The sequence below is a fragment of the Pongo pygmaeus genome, chromosome 11 (genome assembly GCF_028885625.2).
Source record: "Pongo pygmaeus isolate AG05252 chromosome 11, NHGRI_mPonPyg2-v2.0_pri, whole genome shotgun sequence".
NCBI lineage: Eukaryota > Metazoa > Chordata > Mammalia > Primates > Hominidae > Pongo > Pongo pygmaeus.
In genome coordinates this window covers 116,414,144-116,435,136 of record NC_072384.2, presented here as the reverse complement: position 1 = coordinate 116,435,136, position 20,993 = coordinate 116,414,144, and the positions used below count along the sequence as shown (strand labels likewise).

Genomic DNA, 20,993 nt, shown 5'->3' with positions numbered 1-20,993 from the left:
GTGAGCCACCGCGCCTGGCCAGTGTTTCTTACTAAGTAGGTAGCACCTCAGTGCTCCACGTAAGTCAGCAGAGTTGACACAATAAATAGTGGCAAACCTGATGTAGACCGGGGAGCAGCACCATTAGCAATTCTGCAGGATGTGTGGTGGTGAAGAACGTGGGCTCTGGAATCAGACAGATTTGAGGATAAGAATCATACCTCTGCCATATTCTAATGAGATGATACTGAATGGTTATTTAATCTTAGAGTTATTATACTATCTGTTGTCCAGTTTGGGACATAGTCACTTAAGTTCTTAAGTAAGAGGAGAGGGGCTGCTAATATTAAGTATTCCAGGCCAAAAATATAAACTGGGACTGCCCTAGACAAGGATCACCTTTCTTTTTTGATTTAAAATATATATAACAAAAATTTCCTCTTGTAATCATTTTTCAGTTAAGTGGTACAGTTTGGTGGCATTGAGTATGTTCATATTTTTTGGCAACAATCACCATCATGCATCTCCAGAACTTTTTTATCTTCTCAAACTAAAACTCTGCCCAATAGACAATAACTCCCCAGCTCCTGGCAACTTTCTACTTTCTTTCTCTATGAATTTGGCTACTTTAGGTACCTACTATAAGTGGAATCATGCAGTATTTGTCCTTTCATAGCTAGCTTTCTTCACTTAGCGTAATATTTCCAAAGTTCATTCACACTGCAGCAGCAGTCAGAATTTCCTTCCTTTTTCAAGCGGAATAATATTCCGTAGTGTGTATATGCCACATTTGGTTTATTCATTCATCCATTGATGGACACTCGGGTTGCTTCTATGTTTTGGCTCTTGTGAGTAATGCTGTTGCAAACACAGGTGTACAAATATCTGCTTGAGTCCTTGTTTTTGGTTCTTTTGGGCATATACCTAGAAGTGGAATTGTTGGATCATAGAGTAATTTATTTAATGAGTTATTAATTATTTAATTTATTTAAGTTATTTAATTTGTTAAATTTTTTGAGGAACTGCGGTACTGTTTCCCACAGTATCTGTACCATTTTACATTTTCACCAGTAAGGTACAAGAGTTCCAGTTCCTCTACATCTTTGCCAACACTTGTTATTAATATTTCCCTTTCCTTCCCTTCCCTTTCCTTCACTTCCCTCCCCTCCCCTCCCCTCCCCTCCCTTCCCCTCCCCTCTGCTTCTCTTCCCTTTTCTTCTTTCTTTAAGCCAGAGTCTTGCTTTGTTGCTCAGGCTGGAGGGCAGTGGTGCGATCTCCGCTCACTGCAACCTCCACCTCCCGGGTTCAAGTGATTCTCCTGCCTCAGCCTCCCGAGTACCTTGGCCTCCCCAAGTGCTGGGATTACAGGTATGAGCCACTGCGCCCAGCCTCTATCACTTTTCTTAACCTCCAAATTGCTCAATAAAAAAATAGCTGACAGTTTCATAGTGATCAGTTTTCACACCTGCATAAAGTAGATGCACTGAAACTGTGGGCCAGTCACAACCGCTCAATATCATCATGAGGGATGTAAACCTGGAAGAGGCTGATGCCTGGTGGAGCCTCCCTCGAAGCTGCTTGGCTATGGAAAGAACAGGAGACTGGGGAGCTTTTTGTAACTGAATTCTACTCTGTTTTCTGGGCATTTATATTCTAGGTTGTGATGACCAGGCCTCCTTGTTTTACTCTTCTTTAGAGTTTGTCCTCATTGACCTCACTCCTCTGGAGCCCCAGAAAGATATATGAAGGCCAAGGGTAACGTACGTTTTGAGTCCTGACAGGTCAGTGAAATAGGAAGGATGGACAACAAGTTGGGGCCCTCCAGGAGAATGCAGTGCCTGGAGGAAAAGGGCAGATGCTGGCCAACTTTCTCCATATCCAGAACCTCGCTGTCACAGCAACACATTGCTGCACCTCTGCGTTTCCTGCGTATTGTGCTTGTGATGGTCAAAATTTCTGGAAGGCCACATATTAATTGGCAGGCATGTGCAGGATAATTTGCTGACAGAAATGGGCTCTTTCCATTAGTTTTTGTTTTTTTTGTTCGTTTGTTTGTTTTTTTCACATCTTGCATAAAACAGGGCCTGAAAGGAAACTGAAACCATAAAGCTGCCTCAAAGCTTTTATCTTTAAAAAATCACAGTTGATGACATATACATTTTGAAACACCAGGGGTTAATACCAAGTCAGGCCTCCAGTGACCTACTCAGTATTGACTTTGGTTTTTCTTAGAGTATCTGAGATCATCAGAGATACCTGCCTGTCATACAGTCAAGGCACCTCCTATAAGCATTTGCTGGCTTCTCAAGGCAGTCTTTTGAGATAAATAAACTATTTATTTTAAAAGAGAGTGAGTGAGAGACCCAAGAGGTTAAGTGACTTTTCTCAGTAGTGCCCAAGCAGAAATGCACTTCTTACTTGGTGTCAATGCTGTTTACTATAAAATGGAGAAGGAAAGCTACAAGGTTCAGTGTATTTAGGGCAGATAATTGAATAATTTTGTTTACCTTTTATTTTTATTATTATTATTATTTTTTGAGACGGAGTTTCACTCTTGTTGCCCAGGCTGGACTGCAGTGGCGCGATCTCGGCTCACTGCAATCTCCGTCTCCCGGGTTCAAGTGATTCTTCTGCTTCAGCCTCCCGAGTAGCTGGGATTACAGGCATGTGCCACCATGCCCGGCTAATTTTGTATTTTTAGTAGAGACGGGGTTTCTCCATGTTGGTCAGGCTGGTCTCGAACTTCCGACCTCAGATGATCAACCCGCCTTGGCCTTCCAAAGTGCTGAGATTACAGGCGTGAGCCACCGTGCCTGACCTATCTTTTATTTTAAATGTGAACAGGAATAAGCTTGTAGGCATAGAACTTTGTAGAAAAAAATGTAAGATAGCATCCAGCTTATTTCCCTCTTATGAAAACTCCAATGTGTGATTGTTATTTCAAAGACATCTAGGCTATTGTCATACATAGGGCATGCTTTAACAAAAGCTCAAATTCTACCCGATGTGTCCATTCATCAGTTAATTTTATTCAAAATGATGTGTCTCACATTAAATCAGGAAGCTTTGATTAGTAATTAAGCTGTGGGTTTGTCATAAATAGCTCTTATTATTTTGAGATACGTTCCATCAGTACCTAGTTTATTGAGAGTTTTTAGCATGAAGTGCTGTTGAATTTTGTCAAAGGCCTTTTCTGCATCTATTGAGATAATCATGTGGTTTTTGTTGATGGTTCTGTTTATGTGATAGATTATGTTTATTGATTTGAGTATGTTGAACCAGCCTTGCATCCCATGGATGAAGCTGACTTGATCGTGGTGGTTAACCTTTTTGATGTGCTGCTGGCTTCGGTTTGCCAGTATTTTATTGAGAATTTTTGCATCGATGTTCATTAGAGATATTGGTCTAAAATTCTCTTTTTTTGCTGTGTCTGTGCCAGGTTTTGGTTTCAGGATGATGCTGGCCTCATAAAATGAGTTAGGGAGGATTCCCTCTTTTTCTGTTGATTGGTATAGTTTCAGAAGGAATGGTATCAGCTCTTCTTTGTACCTCTGGTAGAATTCGGCTGTGAATCTGTCTGGTTCTGTACTTTTTTCGGTTGGTAAGCTATTAATTATTGCCTCAATTTCAGAGCCTGTTAGTGGTCTATTCAGAGATTCAGTTTCTTCCTGGTTTAGTCTTGGGAGGGTGTATGTGTCCAGGAATTTATCCATTTCTTCTAGATTTTCTAGTTTATTTGCATAGAGGTGTTTATAGTATTCTCTGATGGTAGTTTGTATTTCTGTGGGATCGGTGGTGATATCCCCTTTATCATTTTTTATTGCATCTATTTGATTCTTCTCTCTTTTCTTCTTTATTAGTCTTGCTAGTGGTCTATCAATTTTGTTGATCTTTTCAAAAAACCAGCTCCTGGATTCATTGATTTTTTGAAGGTTTTTTTTGTGTCTCTATCTCCTTCAATTCTGCTCTGATTTTAGTGATTTCTTGCCTTCTGCTAGCTTTTGAATTTGTTTGCTCTTGTTTCTCTAGTTCTTTTAATTGTGATGTTAGGGTGTCGATTTTAGATCTTTCCTGCTTTCTTTTGTGGGCATTTAGTGCTATAAATTTCCCTCTACTCACTGCTTTAAATGTGTCCCAGAGATTCTGGAACATTGTGTCTTTGTCCTCATTGGTTTCAAATAATATTTTTATTTCTGCCTTCATTTCATTATTTACCCAGGAGTCATTCAGGAGCAGGTTGTTCAGTTTCCATGTAGTTGTGCAGTTTTGAGTGACTTTCTTAATCCTGAGTTCTAGTTTAATTGCACTGTGGTCTGAGAGACAGGTTGTTATAATTTCTCTTCTTTCACATTTGCTGAGGAGTGCTTTACTTCCAACTATGTGGTCAGTTTTGGAATAAGTGCAATGTGGTGCTGAGAAGAATGTATATTCTGTTGATTTGCGGTGGAGAGTTCTGTAGATGTCTATTAGGTTGGCTTGTTGCAAAGCTGAGTTCAAGTCCTGGATATCCTTGTTAATTTTCTGTCTCGTTGATCTGTCTAATAGCAACATTGGGGTGTTAAAATCTCCCATTATTGTTGTGTGGGAGTCTAAGTCTCTTTGTAGGTCTCTAAGGACTTGCTTTATGAATCTGGGTGCTCCTGTATTGGGTGCATATATATTTAGGATAGTTAGTTCTTCTTGTTGAATAGATCCCTTTACCATTATGTAATAGCCTTATTTGTCTCTTTTGATCTTTGTTGGTTTAAAGTCTGTTTTATCAGAGACTAGGGTTGCAACCCCTGCTTTTTGTTGGTTTCCATTTGCTTTGTAGATCTTCCTCCATCCCTTTATTTTGAGCCTATGTGTGTCTCTGCACGTGAGATGATCTCCTGAATACAGCACCCTGATGGGTCATGACTCTTTATCCAGTTTGCCAGTCTGTATCTTTTAGTTGGGGCATCTAGCCCATTTACATTTAAGGTTAATATTGTTACATGTGAATTTGGTCCTGTCATTATGATGTTAGCTGGTTATTTTGCCTGTTAGTTGATGCAGTTTCTTCCTAGCATTGATGGTCTTTACAATTTGGCATGTTTTTGTAGAGGCTGGTACCAGTCGTTCCTTTCCATGTTTAGTGCTTCCTTCAGGAGCTCTTGTAAGGCAGGCCTGGTGGTGACAAAATCTCTCATCATTTGCTTGTCTGTAAAGGATTTTATTTCTCCTTCACTTATGAATCTTAGTTTGGCTGGATATGAAATTCTGGGTTGAAAATTCTTTTCTTTAAGAATGTTGAATATTGGCCCCCACTCTCTTCTGGCTTGTAGAGTTTCTGCTGAGAGATCTGCTGTTAGTCTGATGGGCTTCCCAACAACTGACATTTATGGAGCACTCCCTGTACTCTAGATGCTGCTCTAAATACGTTACCTATACCACAGCAACTACCGTTGTCCTCAAGGTATGATAACTTGGTGCTTTCCTCTCCAGTATAAAGTTATTCATGTCATTTGGCTAGAACCTCCTGTCCTTTGATGGTGGTAGATGGTGATTTCTGAATGTCATCCCCAGATGAGTAGTAGCCTTAAGCACTGGGTACAGGCAGAAATTTGGGAAGGCAGATAGCAGAATGTGGAATCAAGGCAAATCTAGAATAATGTAATATTGTGTGAATATGCGGCTAAGAGAAAGGGATGTATTTCAAATAAAGGCTCTAGTTGAAGAGGCTGGGCAGATACCCACACAGAACCAACAGATTTGGAATAGAAGGCAAGATGCATGGGATAGAATGGAAGGTAGAGTTTCAAGAAATTGTAGTCCGAGTGACACACACAGATTGTTGCAAGTAGAACTTAATGCACTGCCAAGGCTCAGTGAGGACATGACATCCTACTCTCCCATTTTTTTTTTTTTTTTTTTTTTTTTGAGACAGAGTCCTGCTTTATCACTTGGGCTGGAGGGCAGTGGTGTGATCTTGGCTCACTGCAACCTCTGCCTCCTGGGTTCAAGCGACTCTCCTGCCTCAGCCCAGCTCCCCCATACCACGCCCCCTGCGAGTAGCTGGGGTTACAGGTGCACACCACCGCGTCCGGCTACTCTTTGTATTTTCAGTAGAGACAGTGTTTCACCATGTTGGCCAGGCTGGTCTTGAACTCCTGACCTCAGGCAATTTGCCCGCCTCAACCTCCCAAATTGCTGGGATTACAGGTGTGAGCCACCGTGCCCGGCCCCATGAGACTTCTTGACTGTCTTCCTGTCAAATAATGATATCATCTCTGTTGCCCATTGATAGTTATACTTTCCCAACTGAAGGCTTATTCATTTTCTTGATTCATTATTTAATATATAAAGATGACTGAAGGTACAGAAACCTATGAGGTTATTAAGCTTTGGGGAATCTCTACCCGAATGGACTGTGGCAGTGTCTAGTAAAGATTTACATTTTTCTCTTGGCTGAGCCCATGGGAAGTGGCTGCCCCCAAATGGTATTCCTTGTGATCAAAACAGCTCCTTGGCTTCTGTGGCAGTCATTTAGGTTGCTCTGACTAGCTCTTTTTAAGGTAGAATAGCCTACATATTGCATCTAAATTAAATCAACTCATCCAGCAGTTTTGCTGTCAATCTAGCCTATGGTCAGTGGGCACCATTTTCACACTGCTAAACAAAGTTATATGTTCCCTGGAGTACGGTTATGAAAGGCAAAAGTATAGAAATAAAACTACCCAATGAAAGTACTGGTTAAGTATATCTTAAGTAGCTTCACTAATGAATGCTATATACCTTCAAAAATAATGAGATAGGATTTATAGATAGTGACTTGGAAAGACGGTGATGATCTATTGCTAAATGGGTATGTATAATGTTATCCCATTTGTGTAAAAGCATATATATGCTAATGTACAGTGATAAGATTTGTGGACAGTTACCTGCATTAGAAGTAGGTGGAGGGAAGGAGGCTTTTACTTTCCTTTAACTTTATAGTTTTCTGTACAGTTTGAATACAATTCAGAGGTATTATTTCATATATATATATAATTCATATAAAATAAAATTCTCTTACTATTATTTCCTAACACATTTTGTGGTGGCTGTTTCCCTGGGTCTTTCTAAACTGTTTTGCTTTGATTTACTGTGGGTGTGCTGGAGAAAGTGGGAGGTGGAGAGAGGGAGAGAGAGAGTGTGTGTGCGTGTGTGTGTCTGTGTGTGTGTTTGTATCTGTGTTTAGGAACTGGAGCAGGCTTTGAGGAATTGCACCAGAGTAGATAAAGCAGAAAGGCGATGAAGCCATTGATCAGCATTTATCTTTCCAAGGGTCTAAGATTCTTCCTTTACATCAGTACCTTTCTTTGCAGCTGTCTTCCCCTCCCCTGCCTGTAAAGTCACATGCTAATTAATAGATCTTTGTGTGTTGCCTTTTTCAGCACTGTGCCCTCACCACCACTCCTAGCCCTGCCTCTTCCCTTGGCTGATCTGGCTCCTCTTACAGTAAAAATGGCTGTTAATTGCATGGAGCCCAGGAGAGTCCCTGATACAGATGCAATGGAACCTCCTGACATGCTTGGGCTCAGGTGGGGCATCGAAGAGGGTTCTGAGGAGCCCTCCATAAGAACACCGGGCTTGCTTTCTGGCTTTAATTGAATATGTGGGGAAATGGGAGCCCCTGCCCAGTTCTGATGGGGGCTGAGACCTGCTGCTTCTAAGACTTAAATCCACAGTGTACTGGAAAAAGACCATATTTTTCTTGACCAGAAACCGTCCTTTCCTTTGGGTGCCAGGTGCCCGGATACCTGTTGTTACATAATCCTTACACGTGGTCATGCTATTTACAGCCCAGGAGTGAGCTGTGTCATTTTATGGTTTTGCAATCTAGGAGGCAGGCCACACAGCAAATGAATACAAGCTGGGCACACCCTCTTGAAATAATTGTCATGTCGAATTACAATTTAGATGAGGAAAAGTCACACCCAAGCTCTTTTACCAATATGCTGTTGTCTTTGTTGTTAATAAAGCACTTAACATGGGGTGATTTTCAATGGACCCGAGTCCAAATTAACCTAGTTTCTTCTTCCATAAAAAACAGGTTTTGCAGCAGGAGGCCACAAGCATGCAAGAAGCGTGTTGGAGTCACAGATTGCCAGACCTGGCTGTGGAGTTGCATTTTTCAACTAAGAAGTAGAAGGTTCAGGTGCCTTTGATGGTTAACCAGGCCCAGGTATTAGGCTGTCCTCAGAGAGGGCTGTGATGGGAGTCAGCCTGTTGCAGCACAACCAAAATATTTTTTGTTCCAGTGTACAACTGAATGTACTTTAATCTGTTCTAGTTTCTTTTCTTTACTCTTTTTGCCAGTGTTGGTGAGTGTACCAGAAAGTTTGGAAAACAGGTCAAAGTGGTAGAGATAAAAATCTACTGCAGTTGAATTTGTTGATAAGCGCGGGACATGCCTCAGGGATGTGTGTTTATCCATTTGCTCCAATCTCTTTCCCAGCAATCACTTAACATTTGGGGGAGTTGCAGGATACCTGGGAGTGGGCATGCAACAGCTTGTAAGGAGGCAGTGGCCTGTGGACTGTGGACTGGACAGGGTGTCCTCTCTTTGAATCCAGCCTTGGCAGTCTGCAAAAATAAATTCAAAAATGCTCTTTGTTATCTTATGTTGCATGTGGTGTTATCTGTTTAATGTTGATGAGGTTTCAGCATTTCTTTCAATGGAGAGTGACTACAGTACATGCTCTTGAGCCATTGTCTCTTTGCTTCTCCAGGCAGAAGTTGGGAGGGAATGGGCTTTGGAGTAGGACTGAGCTACCCAAAGAGGTATTTGTAACCAGCAAGATGGGCTGCCTTTGCATGCAAGGTCATTCCCTCTGTTGTCCTGGGCTCTCCTTTTAACTCTCGAAGGGCCCCTTCTCCAGGGTCATCCAGCCTCCAGGGTTCTTGCCCTGTCATCCTCTGGCTGTGCCCCTTTTGGTTGCTCCTTACCAAGTCTGGCTCACCCCCAAAGGACCCCAACACTGATATTTCTTTTCTCCCTTCTTTTCACCCAGTTACATGTCCATTCACTTTACCTAGGCTTAGCTCAGCTGGGAATTGTTAAAAAGCAGGTATTAGGAGACAACCAGAGGAATTCAGTGAGGGATGTGAATGGTGGATGAATTTAACCTGCTCTGCAATTTTGGAAGAAGAACTTGTAAACCCCAGTTCATCGTAATTGGTGAAATTGAGGGAGAGGAGAGGTTTTTTGTTGTTGTTGTTGTTTTTTTTTAAAAAACAACTTTATTGAGGTATAATGGACATATAATAAACTGCATATATTTAAAATGTACAATTAGATAATTTTTGCACCCATTAAATCATCACCACAATCAAGGTCATGAACATATCCGTATCCCAAAATGCTTCCTCTATCTTTTTTTTTTTTGAGACAGAGTCTCACTCTATTGCCTAGACAGAAGTGCAGTGGCACAATCTCGGCTCACTGCAACCTCGCCTCAGACTCCCATGTAGCTGGGATTACAGGCAAGCACCACCAGGCCTGGCTAGTTTTTGTACATCTAGTAGAAATGAGTTTTCACCATGTTGGCTAGGCTGGTCTCTAATTCCTGGCCTCAAGTGATCCACTTGCCTCTGCCTCCCGAAGTGCTGGGATTACCGGTGTGAGCCACTGCACCTAGCTTCACAGCTCTTTTTAATCCTATCTTCTTATTCCTCCTTTTCTTTTTTAATTTTTTATGGAGAGGAGAGGTTTTCTAAATAGAGAGGCCAGTTCAGTGCTTTCTTGCTGGAGTTCCAGATAACCCGTGGATAATGCTGCTGAAGTTTTTGGTCTTTCCCAAGTTGGAGTTGGAGCAGCCTCATCATCTGAGAAATACTGCCAGAGGCCTGGGATCCAGGATTCCTAGGAAGGAGACAGGGTCCTGAAGGTAGAGGATACAGCACTGGACCATCCAGGTGGCTTCCTGTCCGAAACGATCTTGTGGAGCCCAACGGCTGAATGGTCTAGAGGGGGTGATCCCTGGCATGAGCTGGCAATCAGCACCTGGCATATCTTGGAGTTGCACCATCGGGCAACTAAGTGCGGGTGCCGGGAATGTCTTTCCCTTCTGATGGGTTAGGTAAGGCAGTGCATTTGAGAAATGATCTCCCTTCTTGCTAGCAGATCCTTGGCTGATGTTGAAACACAGGCTGTCCTTCATATACTCACTCTACCTGTTCCTCTGCCCTAGTTTCAAAAGGTCTTTTCTTGCTCTTTTGTCTCTGCTGCTTTGGACTCTTCTCCCAGCTGCAGTAAGTTGAGAGCGCAGCCCGTGTAGGCAGGAAAGGAAGCAGGCAGGACCTCTGCTCCTTTGATCCATGTTTTTCTACATTCACCTTGCCCAGGATATTCTACCTTATTCTGCCTGTGCCTTTCTTTATGCAAACTTCTCATCCTTCTCATCTGACACAGGGCAAGATCCAGTCATCTGGAGGAACTGGCTCAGGACCAGATAGATCTAGGCTTTTGATTGCTAGGTGTCCAAAAGCATAGAATTTCATTGACTTCTTAATATTTTGATCCATGATGTAGTATTTACCGCTTACCTGTTTTGAAGTGATGGTTGGGGAATAAAAAGCACCTCAGAGTACATGGAAACTAGAGAGAGGGCATATGCTGACATGTGTCAGAATGATGATTTTCTATTGAACTCCTGCCTCCAAGCGTGGATAGCAGTTGTCACTATTTTATTATTATTTTTTAAATTTTACTTGAAGTTCTGGGATGCATGTGCAGAACGTGCAGGTTTGTTACATAGACATACATGTGCCGTGGTGGTTTGCTGCCCCTATCAACCCGTCATCTAGGTTTTAAGCCCTGCACGCATTAGGTATTTGTCCTGATGCTCTCCCTCTCCTTGCGCCCCATCCCCTAACAGGCCCCAGTGTGTCATGTCCCCCCCAACCGTGTTCATGTATTCTCATTGTTCAACTCCCACTTATGAGTCAGAACATGTGGTATTTGGTTTTCTGTTCCTGTGTTAGTTTGCTGAGAATTATGGCTTCCAGCTTCATCCATGTCCCTACTAAGGACGTGGATGAACGCATTCTTTTTTTAATGGCTGCATAGTATTCCATAGTGTATATGTGCCACATTTTCTTTATCCAGTCTATCATTGATGGGCATTTGGATTGGTTCCAAGTCTTTGGTATTGTAAATATCAGTATTATTTTTAACCTACTGTAGCAGCTGAAGCTGTGATCATCTTGTCCTAATAATTAACATTTGTACAACACTTTTCTTTGCAGTGTGCTTTCTTGTGTAATGTTTGAGCTTTACAAGCCTGTGGCATTGGCAGGCAAGTGTCTTCCACTCTACAGTTCGTAAAACTGAGGTCACAGAGGCTAAATGACTTGCTAGTCAGGGGTGAAGCTCAGACTCAGACCCAGAGCCCATGCTGTTTCCCTGCTGCCCTGTGCGTGTATGGCTGTGCAGATGAGTAAGAGACCCTTGTTAAAGAGGCTTGAGTCACAGTCCTTTGATGCAGAAGTCTCAAAGTAGAAAAACTCATATTTCATGGATGGCTCTGTTTATTTGATTCATCTTGTGAATTCAAAATGGAAAATACATTCATTTGGTGGGTGTATTGGTTTGCTGGGGCTGCCGTTCCAAAGTACCATAAACTGGGTGGCTTAAACAACAGAAATTTGTTCTCTCACCGTTCTGGGGGCTAGAAGTCTGAGATGAAGGGTTGGTTCCTGCTGAGGGCTCTGAGGGAAGGATGTTCTCCAGGGCCCCCTCCTTGGCTTGGAGGTGGCTGTCTTCTCCCTGTATCTTTGTTGTCTTCCTGTGCACGTGTCTCTATCTAAATTTCCCCTTCTTATTGGGAAAGCAGTTGTACTGGATCAGGGCCCACCAGAATAACCTCATTTTAACTCGTTTACTTCTGTAAAGAGATTGTGTCTAAATAAGGTCACATTCTGAGGTACTGGGGCTTAGGATTCAACATACCAATTTTGGGGGGACTCAATTTAACCCATAATGATAGGCATGCAATTGATAAAATAAAAAATGTAGGCCATGGTGAGAATTTTTAACTCTATCCTAAGAGGGATGGTGAATGCTTTCTAACTAAATGAGTAGAAAACATTTCTTTGTCCCTTTGCAAGGTTTTTTCTTTCCCTCTGAACCTGCTAACTCCCAGCCTGGGAAGCTTACGCTGGGAGTCCTAAGTAGGCCTAGCTTTAACTGCCCCCCACCCCTCCATGACCTCCATATTGGGAGACAGTTCTCCCTGGGTCTGCTGGTCTCTGCACATCTTGTAAGCAGAGTCATCGTCTGCCCTTTGTTCTGGACTGTCTTTTCAAGGATGCTTATATAATGCATGGCCTTGGGAGGTGGACATACTGTCTCCCTCTGCCACAAAGGGCAGGCAGGATTATTGCCCATTATAAAAGATTCAGGTTCCCTAAGTTCAGGGTTTCTCCTCTGTAATGCAACCTACTGTATATGCATCATCTGTTTTTCTCTGCCTTACAATATGGAAACTGGCATTCAGAGAAATGACATAAAAATGCTGATCCAGGAATCTCGTTTCTTTTGCCAGCCCCCCTGAAATTGGCAGGAGAACTTGTTAGCTTGTAAAGGGGGTGAAATCTCAGACTCAGATGCTTTACAATTCTTGACACACTTAAAATAACTTTTGTACTGGCACTGTGGTTCAGATGTTGATCATGGGTCAGTGCTTTGGCATAAGTCTGTGGTTTTTAAGCTTTTTTATGTTATCTCTGGAACTCTTCCCTCAAATGAAATCCACCAGGAAACATACAATTAAAGCTTCTCTGGGTGAATGACATAGGGGTAGAAGCCTAGATTTCTCCATCTTAGGCAGCTCCTGAGACATCTTTGGAGAAGCTGCCCAATTTCAAAAACATTGTGTTGGGCTACTAAAGGCCCCTTTAAAACTCAAATCTGATGTCTGGGAAGAATAACACATTAAATTCTTATCAGACAATGCCAGGTGCAGTGGCTCACGCCTGTAATCCCAGCACTTTGGGAGGCTAAGGCAGGAGGATTGCTTGAGCTCAGGAGTTTGAGACCAGTCTGGGCAACATAGCAATACCTCATCTCTACTAAAAATAAAAAACAAAATTAGCCAGGTGTGGTGGTGTGCACCTGTAGCTCCAGCTACTCTGGAGGCTGAGGCAGGAAGATCGCTTGAGCTTCAGAGGTTGAGGCTGCAGTGAGCCATGATTGCGCCACTGTACTCTAGCCTGGGTGACAGAGTGAGGCCCTGTCTCAAAGAAAAAGTTCTAATGAGAGATTAATTATGTTTAGCAAAAAATTAAGTTACCAATTACTCATAGGTCAGCACAAATTAGTTTTTCAAAGGACTGGGCTCCAGGACTAGTAAGTTTTGATGGTAGGCTATGGAGGGGAAGCTTGTAAGAGGGAACACTGCATCAGTGGGCCCTGGGCATAGGGCAGGTCTGAGAGGTAGAGGAGGGGAGTGCTAGAACTGAGAGGTGCTAAGAGATAGTAGATGGTAATGAAAATCACTTTTGAACTACTTGGTTTCTGTGATCATTAGGATCCCTTCGAGCTGTCCCATGAGCTTTGGGTAGGGCCAGGCAGAGGGAGAGAGGCACCTTTCTTTCATGTGTATTTTATATTGGGCTTCTGTTGTGAGGCAACATTTGAAAAAATCACTATCCTGCTGAAGCAAGATTAAAAGCTCATCTTATTTACTCTGTTACCTGATGCTGTGGTAATGAGTGTTGAAAAGTAAAACAGATGCTTGTTCCCTAGAGCACAAGAGGAAGGTGACTCAGCAGAAAGGGTTCCTGGAGTTTGGGCCTAACTCTACTACTGTCTTCTGACTCTACTGTGAATTTGCTGTGTGACCTTTGGCTGGCCACTCAACCTCTCTGGGCCTGTTTTCTCATCTGACAGAAGTGATACCTCCTTCTGGAGACATGATTTCAAAAAGTCCTCATATTTAAAGGCTGATGGACTGTGAAGAGGTGATGTAGCTTTTAACCCCCAAAACATTAAATATTGGACTCCTATGTGTTTGCATCTTAAGCTGCTAGACCTCATTCATGCCAGACCTCATTCATGCCCTTTGAGCAAGATGCATGCACTGGGCCTGAAGTGGAAGTTGTGGGCATTTTTGAGAATAAAATGGGTGGATTTGATTCCTCCTGCTACATTTCCCTTCACACTTAGGACACACTATGACACGTGGGCCAAATCCAGTTTGCTGCCTATTTATAAATAAAGTTTTATTGGAACACAGTCGTGCCCATGAGGTTACATACTGACTATGGCTGCTTTTGTGCTACAAATGATGTCTCACACAGAACCCCAACATAAAATACACATAAAAAGTTTGCTGACCTCTACTTGAGGCCACTTGGTGCTCAGTAGACTTGGCGCAAATGACCGTGTGGATTTAATTTTTCATACAAAAAGGACACATGAGCAATCTCTTTGAGGAAGACTTCTTATACCCCCTGATTTATGATATTATGATACTTTGGAAGAAGAGATCCTCTTTAGAGATTGAGAGAGTCTTCTAGCTTTTTCATTTATGGGTATAAAACATTTTTCATTTACTGGTGATTTCTTTCTTTTGAAAAATGGCTAAACAGTGCTCTATTATGTGAGATTAGTCTAAGTGAAAAAATGCACTATAATTTTCAAATATATTAAAATGCACCCTGTCTTGGACTAGTGCCACTCTGCTATTTTCCTTTCCTATTCTGGGGTTTTAAATTCACAGGAAATGTTTTAATGGCTTTGTCTGAAGCCTGTCATGTTGACAAAGAGGCAGGCAGATGACCGACAAGGTAAAGGTCTCAGAAACTGGGAATGGCTGCAGAATTCAGGATCCAAAATGCAGCTTCGTAACTGGCTTGGTGAGAAGTCATTCATATGTCTATAATAGCGAGGAAAGACTGGGTAATTATAAATAAATGTGTTAACCAGTTTTTCCAGACAATCCCAGGACTGCTTCAGCTTAAGTGATTATTTTGCCTGAGGCTTTTGGCATCAGGGTTTGTAAGAGTAAGCCCCAACACTTGAGTCAGGTAGGCAGAATCTGTAGGCTCAGTTAAAGATTATGGGGGTGTAAAAATGGACAGTGAATGGGATACTAGAATTGTAACGGAAAATGTTTGCCAGGTGCAGTGGCTCATGCCTGTAATCCCAGCATTTTGGGAGTCCAAGGTGGTAGGATCACGAGGTCAGGAGTTCGAGACCAGCCTGACCAACATGGCGAAACCTCGTTTCTATTAAAAATACAAAAATTAGCCAGGCATGGTGGTGCACGCCTGTAATCCCAGCTACTTGGGAGGCTGAGGCAGGAGAACTGCTTGAACCTGGGAGGCAGAGGTTGCAGCGAGCCAAGATCGTGCCACTGCACTCCAGCCAGGATGACAGAGTGAGACTCTGTCTCAAAAAAAAAAAAAAAAAGGGAAAATGTTTTACAAGGCTTGAACTTAAGTAATAATTCTCAGCTGTTAAAGGAACCCTATTGCCATTGACAAGCACAACATACTGTCCCTTTTATTAAAGTGTCAGTATGACCAGGTTTGTTTGTGGGGACACAGTGTGCTCTAGATGTGCTTGGGGTGATTAAGGAAGTGGTTTAGTTTGTGGCTCTAAGTCTTAAAAAAAGAATATAGGTAATTTGAGAAGATCTGGGGTAGGTCATGAAAATATGGAAAAATTATAAAGTAGAAATCAAGCTATGGAAGTGGAGTGGGATGAGCAAAACCCATTGTCAAATCAGATCCATGCGGATCATGAATTTTACCCATCATTAAGCTTTACTAATAATTCCAAAGAGGCAGGCAATTGAGAGGCTCAGATAAAGCAGAGAGAGGTCTGGGGCATTGAGGATGTCTCCCTGGGACCCCCTTTCCCTCCCTAGACCTGTCCCTCTGACTCACAATACTAAATGGGTCTAAGTAAGGTGTACAGTGCAAAGCTTTTAAGTTATAAAAGAACTCCATTTGATACCCCTCAATATTTTGTTGGCTACATGACATTTTCCAAGGAGCCATGCCTCAAAGATTTTGGGTATTGCAATTCTAAGAAATCCTCTGGCCAGAGACATCCTTCTAAGGGCATTCAGTAGACAAGGTTTTTCTTCCTAGCAAGGATCATTCCTCTCATTACCTGGAGGTGCAGTTGATGAGAAATTAGATAGGATCACCTGCCTTCTTTCCTTTTTTCCTGGGATCATTCATCCCTTCTTGCCACTAAGTCCCCTACTCCCTTTAGGTGAACGAATGGATCACAGCCCTGCTGCTTAAACTTCTTCCTCCTAGGGAGTAAAGGTAAAAAAGGACTGTAATTGTTCAGTGTCAAGCAGGACAGCTTGCAAACAAAGGAAGAGCAAATGTAAGTAGGGTCCATGGTGATAGGTATCCTGGAGGAATAATTAGGAAAGGGTTGACCACTACAACAGGAAGCTTTTGGGCTAAAGAATGAGAAACTGTCAGATTTCTAGGATTGTTGGTTTTTCTAAAAAGCACATTTTAACTTTCTAATTTCTTCTCTTCCTTCCTCCCTCTGTATACCCTGCCTATCTCTGCTGAATGTTCTCCCCTATCCCCCAAGATGACCTCAACTCTGCTGGGGCTCCTGTCCTTGTCGCCACCTTGTTCTTGCTGTCGCCATGCTCCCTGTCTGCCTCCTCCCCTTTGAGGCTGGTGAGATCCTGGAATACAGGGTCAATGCCCCATAGAAGCAACAGTGTTTTCGGCTGAATACTGGGACATGCACAGGAACCTGCAAATGTATCAATAGGATTTTCAGTTTAACAAAATTCTTTGAAATCAGATGAGTTATGGCCTATGAGTTGCCATCTGAAACATAGCAAATACCTTTTAAAATAAATTTAAGTTATAGTCATACTCAGACCTAGACTTTTCCATTTTTGAGCTAATTAGATGCTAGATTAGGTTTACAAAGGAAGCTTTAAAAAAATCATTCTTAGGGATTTTAAAGTTTCTGTTCTGATTATAAAAGAAGTACGTGAGCATTGTGGAAAATTTGAAAAGTACAGGAGGAAAAAAGTCACTCATACATAATCCTAGCCAAGATAAATACTATCGTACTATTTTATTGCATTTTGCTTCTGGTATTTTAAAAAGAGATATCTATCTATCTATCTATCTATCTATCTATCTATCTATCTGTCTGTCTGTCTGTCTAGATTCTTAGAACTGGAATTCTTGGGTTAAAGATTTTGCCCATTTTTATATGCTTTGATACATCCTGACAAATAGTTTTCACAGTAAGTGACAGAAATTGTATAACTCAATCATAATACAAAATAGCCCCTTTCACTAGACCCTCTCTAGCACTGGACAATTTCATTTTATTTTTGATAGGTAATTTGGCTAGACAACAATAGCAACACAGTGTTCATTGTTTGAGAATTTCTTTGGTTATTATAGGGTGGATATTATGGCTTAATTGATTTTTTTGTGAATTATCTCAATGTCTTTTGCTCATTAGTGTGATTTTCTGTTCTTTTCTTTCTTTCTTTATTTTTTTGAGACAGAGTCTCACTCTGTCATACAGGCTAGTGTGCAGTGGTGTGATCTTGGCTCACTGCAACCTCCACTTCCTGGGTTCAAGCGATTCTGGTGCCTCGGCCTCCTGAGTAGCTGGGACTACAGATGTGTGCCACCATGCCAAGCTAATTTTTGTATTTTTAGTAGAGACAGGGTTTCACCATGTTGGCCAGGCTGGTCTTGAACTCTTGACCTCTAGTGATCCACCTGCCTCAGCCTCCCAAAGTGCTGAGATTACAGGTGTAAGCCACCACGCCTGGCCTGACTTTCTTTCTATATTAACTCCTTGCTATATTTGTATCAAATGCTTTTTCTGGTATATTGCTTGCCATTTTATTGTGATTTTTTCCCTAACTGTATAAAAGCTTCAAAATTTTACTAGTGAAGTTTATCTTTTCTGTTGTCTTGGAAGTCTTTTAAAAGTAATGAGACGTGTCTAAATGTAGCTGTCAGTTAAGTGAGATTATGGGTATGAAAACATTTTTGTAAACTGAAAGACACTGTTATTTCCTTCCCGTCACACATAAAAGTTTCAGATTAGTATTTAGTCAAATGTATTTATCTTTTTTCTTGTCTTAGAGGTCTTTTCAAAGCAATGACGTTTGTCTAGGTGTAGTTATCAGTTAATGAATTATGGGTATGAAAGCATTTTTGTAAACTGAAAGACAGGCTTCAAATAAAGGACTAAAAGGGGGATGAATCTTCACCTCCACCATCACTTGGAGAGGGCCTGCAATCCTGAAGGAGCCACACAAGAGTGTTTTCTGGTGGTATTAGGCTAAAAAGACATTCCTTTGCAAGTTTTGCCATACTTTAAAATTAAACAATTGAGTATAATGTTGTGTGGATCAGTACTGCCCAATAAAAATACTATGCAAGCCATATAAGTCACTTTAAATTTTCTAGTAGCCACATTAAAAAAGTAAAAATAAATAGGTGAAATTAAATTTAATAGTCTTATTTAATCAGTTATATAACAAAATTATCATTTCAACACGTAATCAATATAAAAACTCTGTTTTTTTGGTTTGTTTTTTTTTGAGATGGGGTCTCACTCTTTCACCCAGGCTGGAGTACAGTGGCATGATCATGATCTCGGCTCACTGCAGTCTCCGCCTCCCAGGCTCAAGCCATCCTCACACCTCAGCCTCCTGAGTAGCTGGGACTACAGTATTTTTGGTAGAGGAGGGGTTTTCACCATGTTGCCCAGGCTGGTCTTGAACTCCTGAGATCAAGTGATCCACCTGCCTCGGCCTCCCACAGTGCTGGGATTACAGGTGCAAGCCACGTCACCTGGCCAATATAAAAACTCTTAATGAGAAATTGTACATTCTTTTTCTTTTTCTTTTGAGACAGTGTCTCACTCTGTCACCCAGACTGGAGTGCAGTGGCGTGATCACAGCTCACTGCAGCCTTGACTTCCCAGGCTCAAGCAATCCTCCTACCTCAGTCACCTGAGAAGCTGGGGCTACAGGTGTGCGCCACTACGCCTGGCTAATTTTTGTATATTTTGTAGAGACAAAGTTTTGCCACATTACTCAGGCTGGTCTCGAACTCCTGGGCTCAAGCAATCCATCTGCTTTGGCCTCCCAAATTGCTGGGATTACAAGCGTAAGCCACCATGCTTGGCCCTTTTTTCTTAAGTCTTCAAAAATCTGATGTGTATTTTACCCTTACAGCCCATCTCAGTTTGGACCACCTACATTGAGGTGCTCAGTAGGCATGTGTGGCTATTGGCTGCTGTATTGGACAGCACAGGTCTGGATGTGGAGGGATAGCAAGATCTTTGAGATGTTTTCTCTACTCTGGATTCAGAGTTCAATCTAAATTTGGGTCACTACTTTGAAGAAGTGGCCTTTCTCAATGGTATGTGCTTAAACTAATTGAATGAATTGGCTATTTCTGCCTTGTTAGAAATGTAAGTCTTCTTTTTCTATCCACAAGCAGGAATTTAGTCATATTATCCTTTGTCTTTGCTGTGACTAATTATCTTTCTTCCTTGCAGAGCCCCAGAACTCGGAGGTGGTTCCAACTAGTTGATTAGGAATAACAATATCACATGGAAAATGGCAAGCCCCCAGCCCTCCCACTGACAGCATTAGCAAAATCTCATCCTGAGTTTTGGTCTTTTAACCCTAAACTGTACATGAGGTGGGAGTCCCTAAATTAGACAAAACTAGCTTGAATCTTATTGCTTAGTGGCCCCTTCCTGTGGCTTTGCAGACACACTTGGGCAGCAGGAGCTGTGAGCTCTCCCTTGGCTTAATCTGGTTAAAACCAGGATAAAGAATTAGGTCAGGGGCCTCTGGCTGCAAAGCAGTCTGTTTCTAGAACTCAAGTGGAGCCATGGAATAAAAATAAATAGAATTGGAAAAGCATTACTCAGCCTTCGCATTTGACCTGTTCTAGGTCAAAACTCTAGCTCAGATTCAGAGTCAAAACAGTTGAGCATTGCAAAGAGTGGTGGGACTGCATTAGTAACCAGGCTATGGATGTGCCTGTCTAAGGTGCTCTAAGCAGTAACTCCGAGGTGCGATTTGGGGTTTGAGGCTCCGTATGGTATATAGAGATGAACTGCCCCCAAATTTCACTTTATTTATCTTTTAAGTATCAGAGCATCTGGGGTGGGGCCTTAGGGCCTGGTGATGGGAGCAGCAGGTGGTCCTAGGCCTGGGGGCATCATGAACTCCACTAAGACCCAGTTTTTCCTGGGATTCAGTGAAAGGGCAAGTAGATAGCTCTGGGTCAAAAAGGAGGAGAGGCTGGGTGCGGTGGCTTATGCCTGTAATCCCAGCACTTTGGGAGGCTGAGGCAGGCAGATCATTTGAGGTCAGGAGTTCAAGACCAGCCTGGCCAACATGATGAAACCCCATCTGTATTATAAAATACAAAAATTAGACGGGCATGGTGGTGGGCACCTGTAATCTCAACTACTCGGGAGGCTGAGGCAGGAGAATCACTTGAACCCGGGAGATGGAGGTTGCGGTTGCGGTGAGCCAACGTTGCGCCACTGCACTCCAGCCTGGGCGACAGAGGAAGACACTGTCTCAAAAAAAAAAAAAAAAAAAAAAAAAAAAGGGAGGAGGAGACCTGTACGTGAATCTGATACCTAGAAACTAGTTCTCATCTCACAGAATGGGTAGGTCTAATGAGGCATGGAGAGAGATACCTACATCCAAGTTTGACCTGCCCAGCCAAAAAGGCTCATTTTCCTCAGCTCTGGTTACCAACAGACAAACCTTTCTTAAAGGGAGTGCTCCAGGGTGGTGAGACATCCAAGCTAAAGCATAAAGCCAACCATTGTTGGGAGTTATTGAGGGCCCCTCTAAGTCTTGAAGGTGCCAGACCGCTGGGCACAGGCCCCTCCTGGCCTCCACCCCCTGCCAACCGCTACTCCAAGGTTAGTCCAGTCTTTTGCCTATCCTCTAAGTCACTATGTTTCTTTGCTGTGTCATTTGATCCTTTTCCATTTGGGCTGA

At 42.3% G+C, this 20,993-nt stretch overlaps 1 protein-coding gene across 3 annotated transcripts in view; it reads left to right on the top strand.

The window, feature by feature from the left end:
- Window positions 1–20,993, top strand: part of MREG (melanoregulin) — a 70,482-nt gene that overhangs the window by 31,037 nt on the left and 18,452 nt on the right. The window contains exon 3 of one of the 3 annotated variants that reach the window (XM_054478270.2): window positions 20,765–20,914. The exons of the other annotated variants lie outside the window; for them this stretch is intronic. Within the exon in view, the coding sequence (XP_054334245.1) occupies window positions 20,765–20,914 (150 nt within the window). The remainder of the gene's footprint in view (window positions 1–20,764; window positions 20,915–20,993) is intronic. 3 annotated transcript variants of the gene reach the window in all.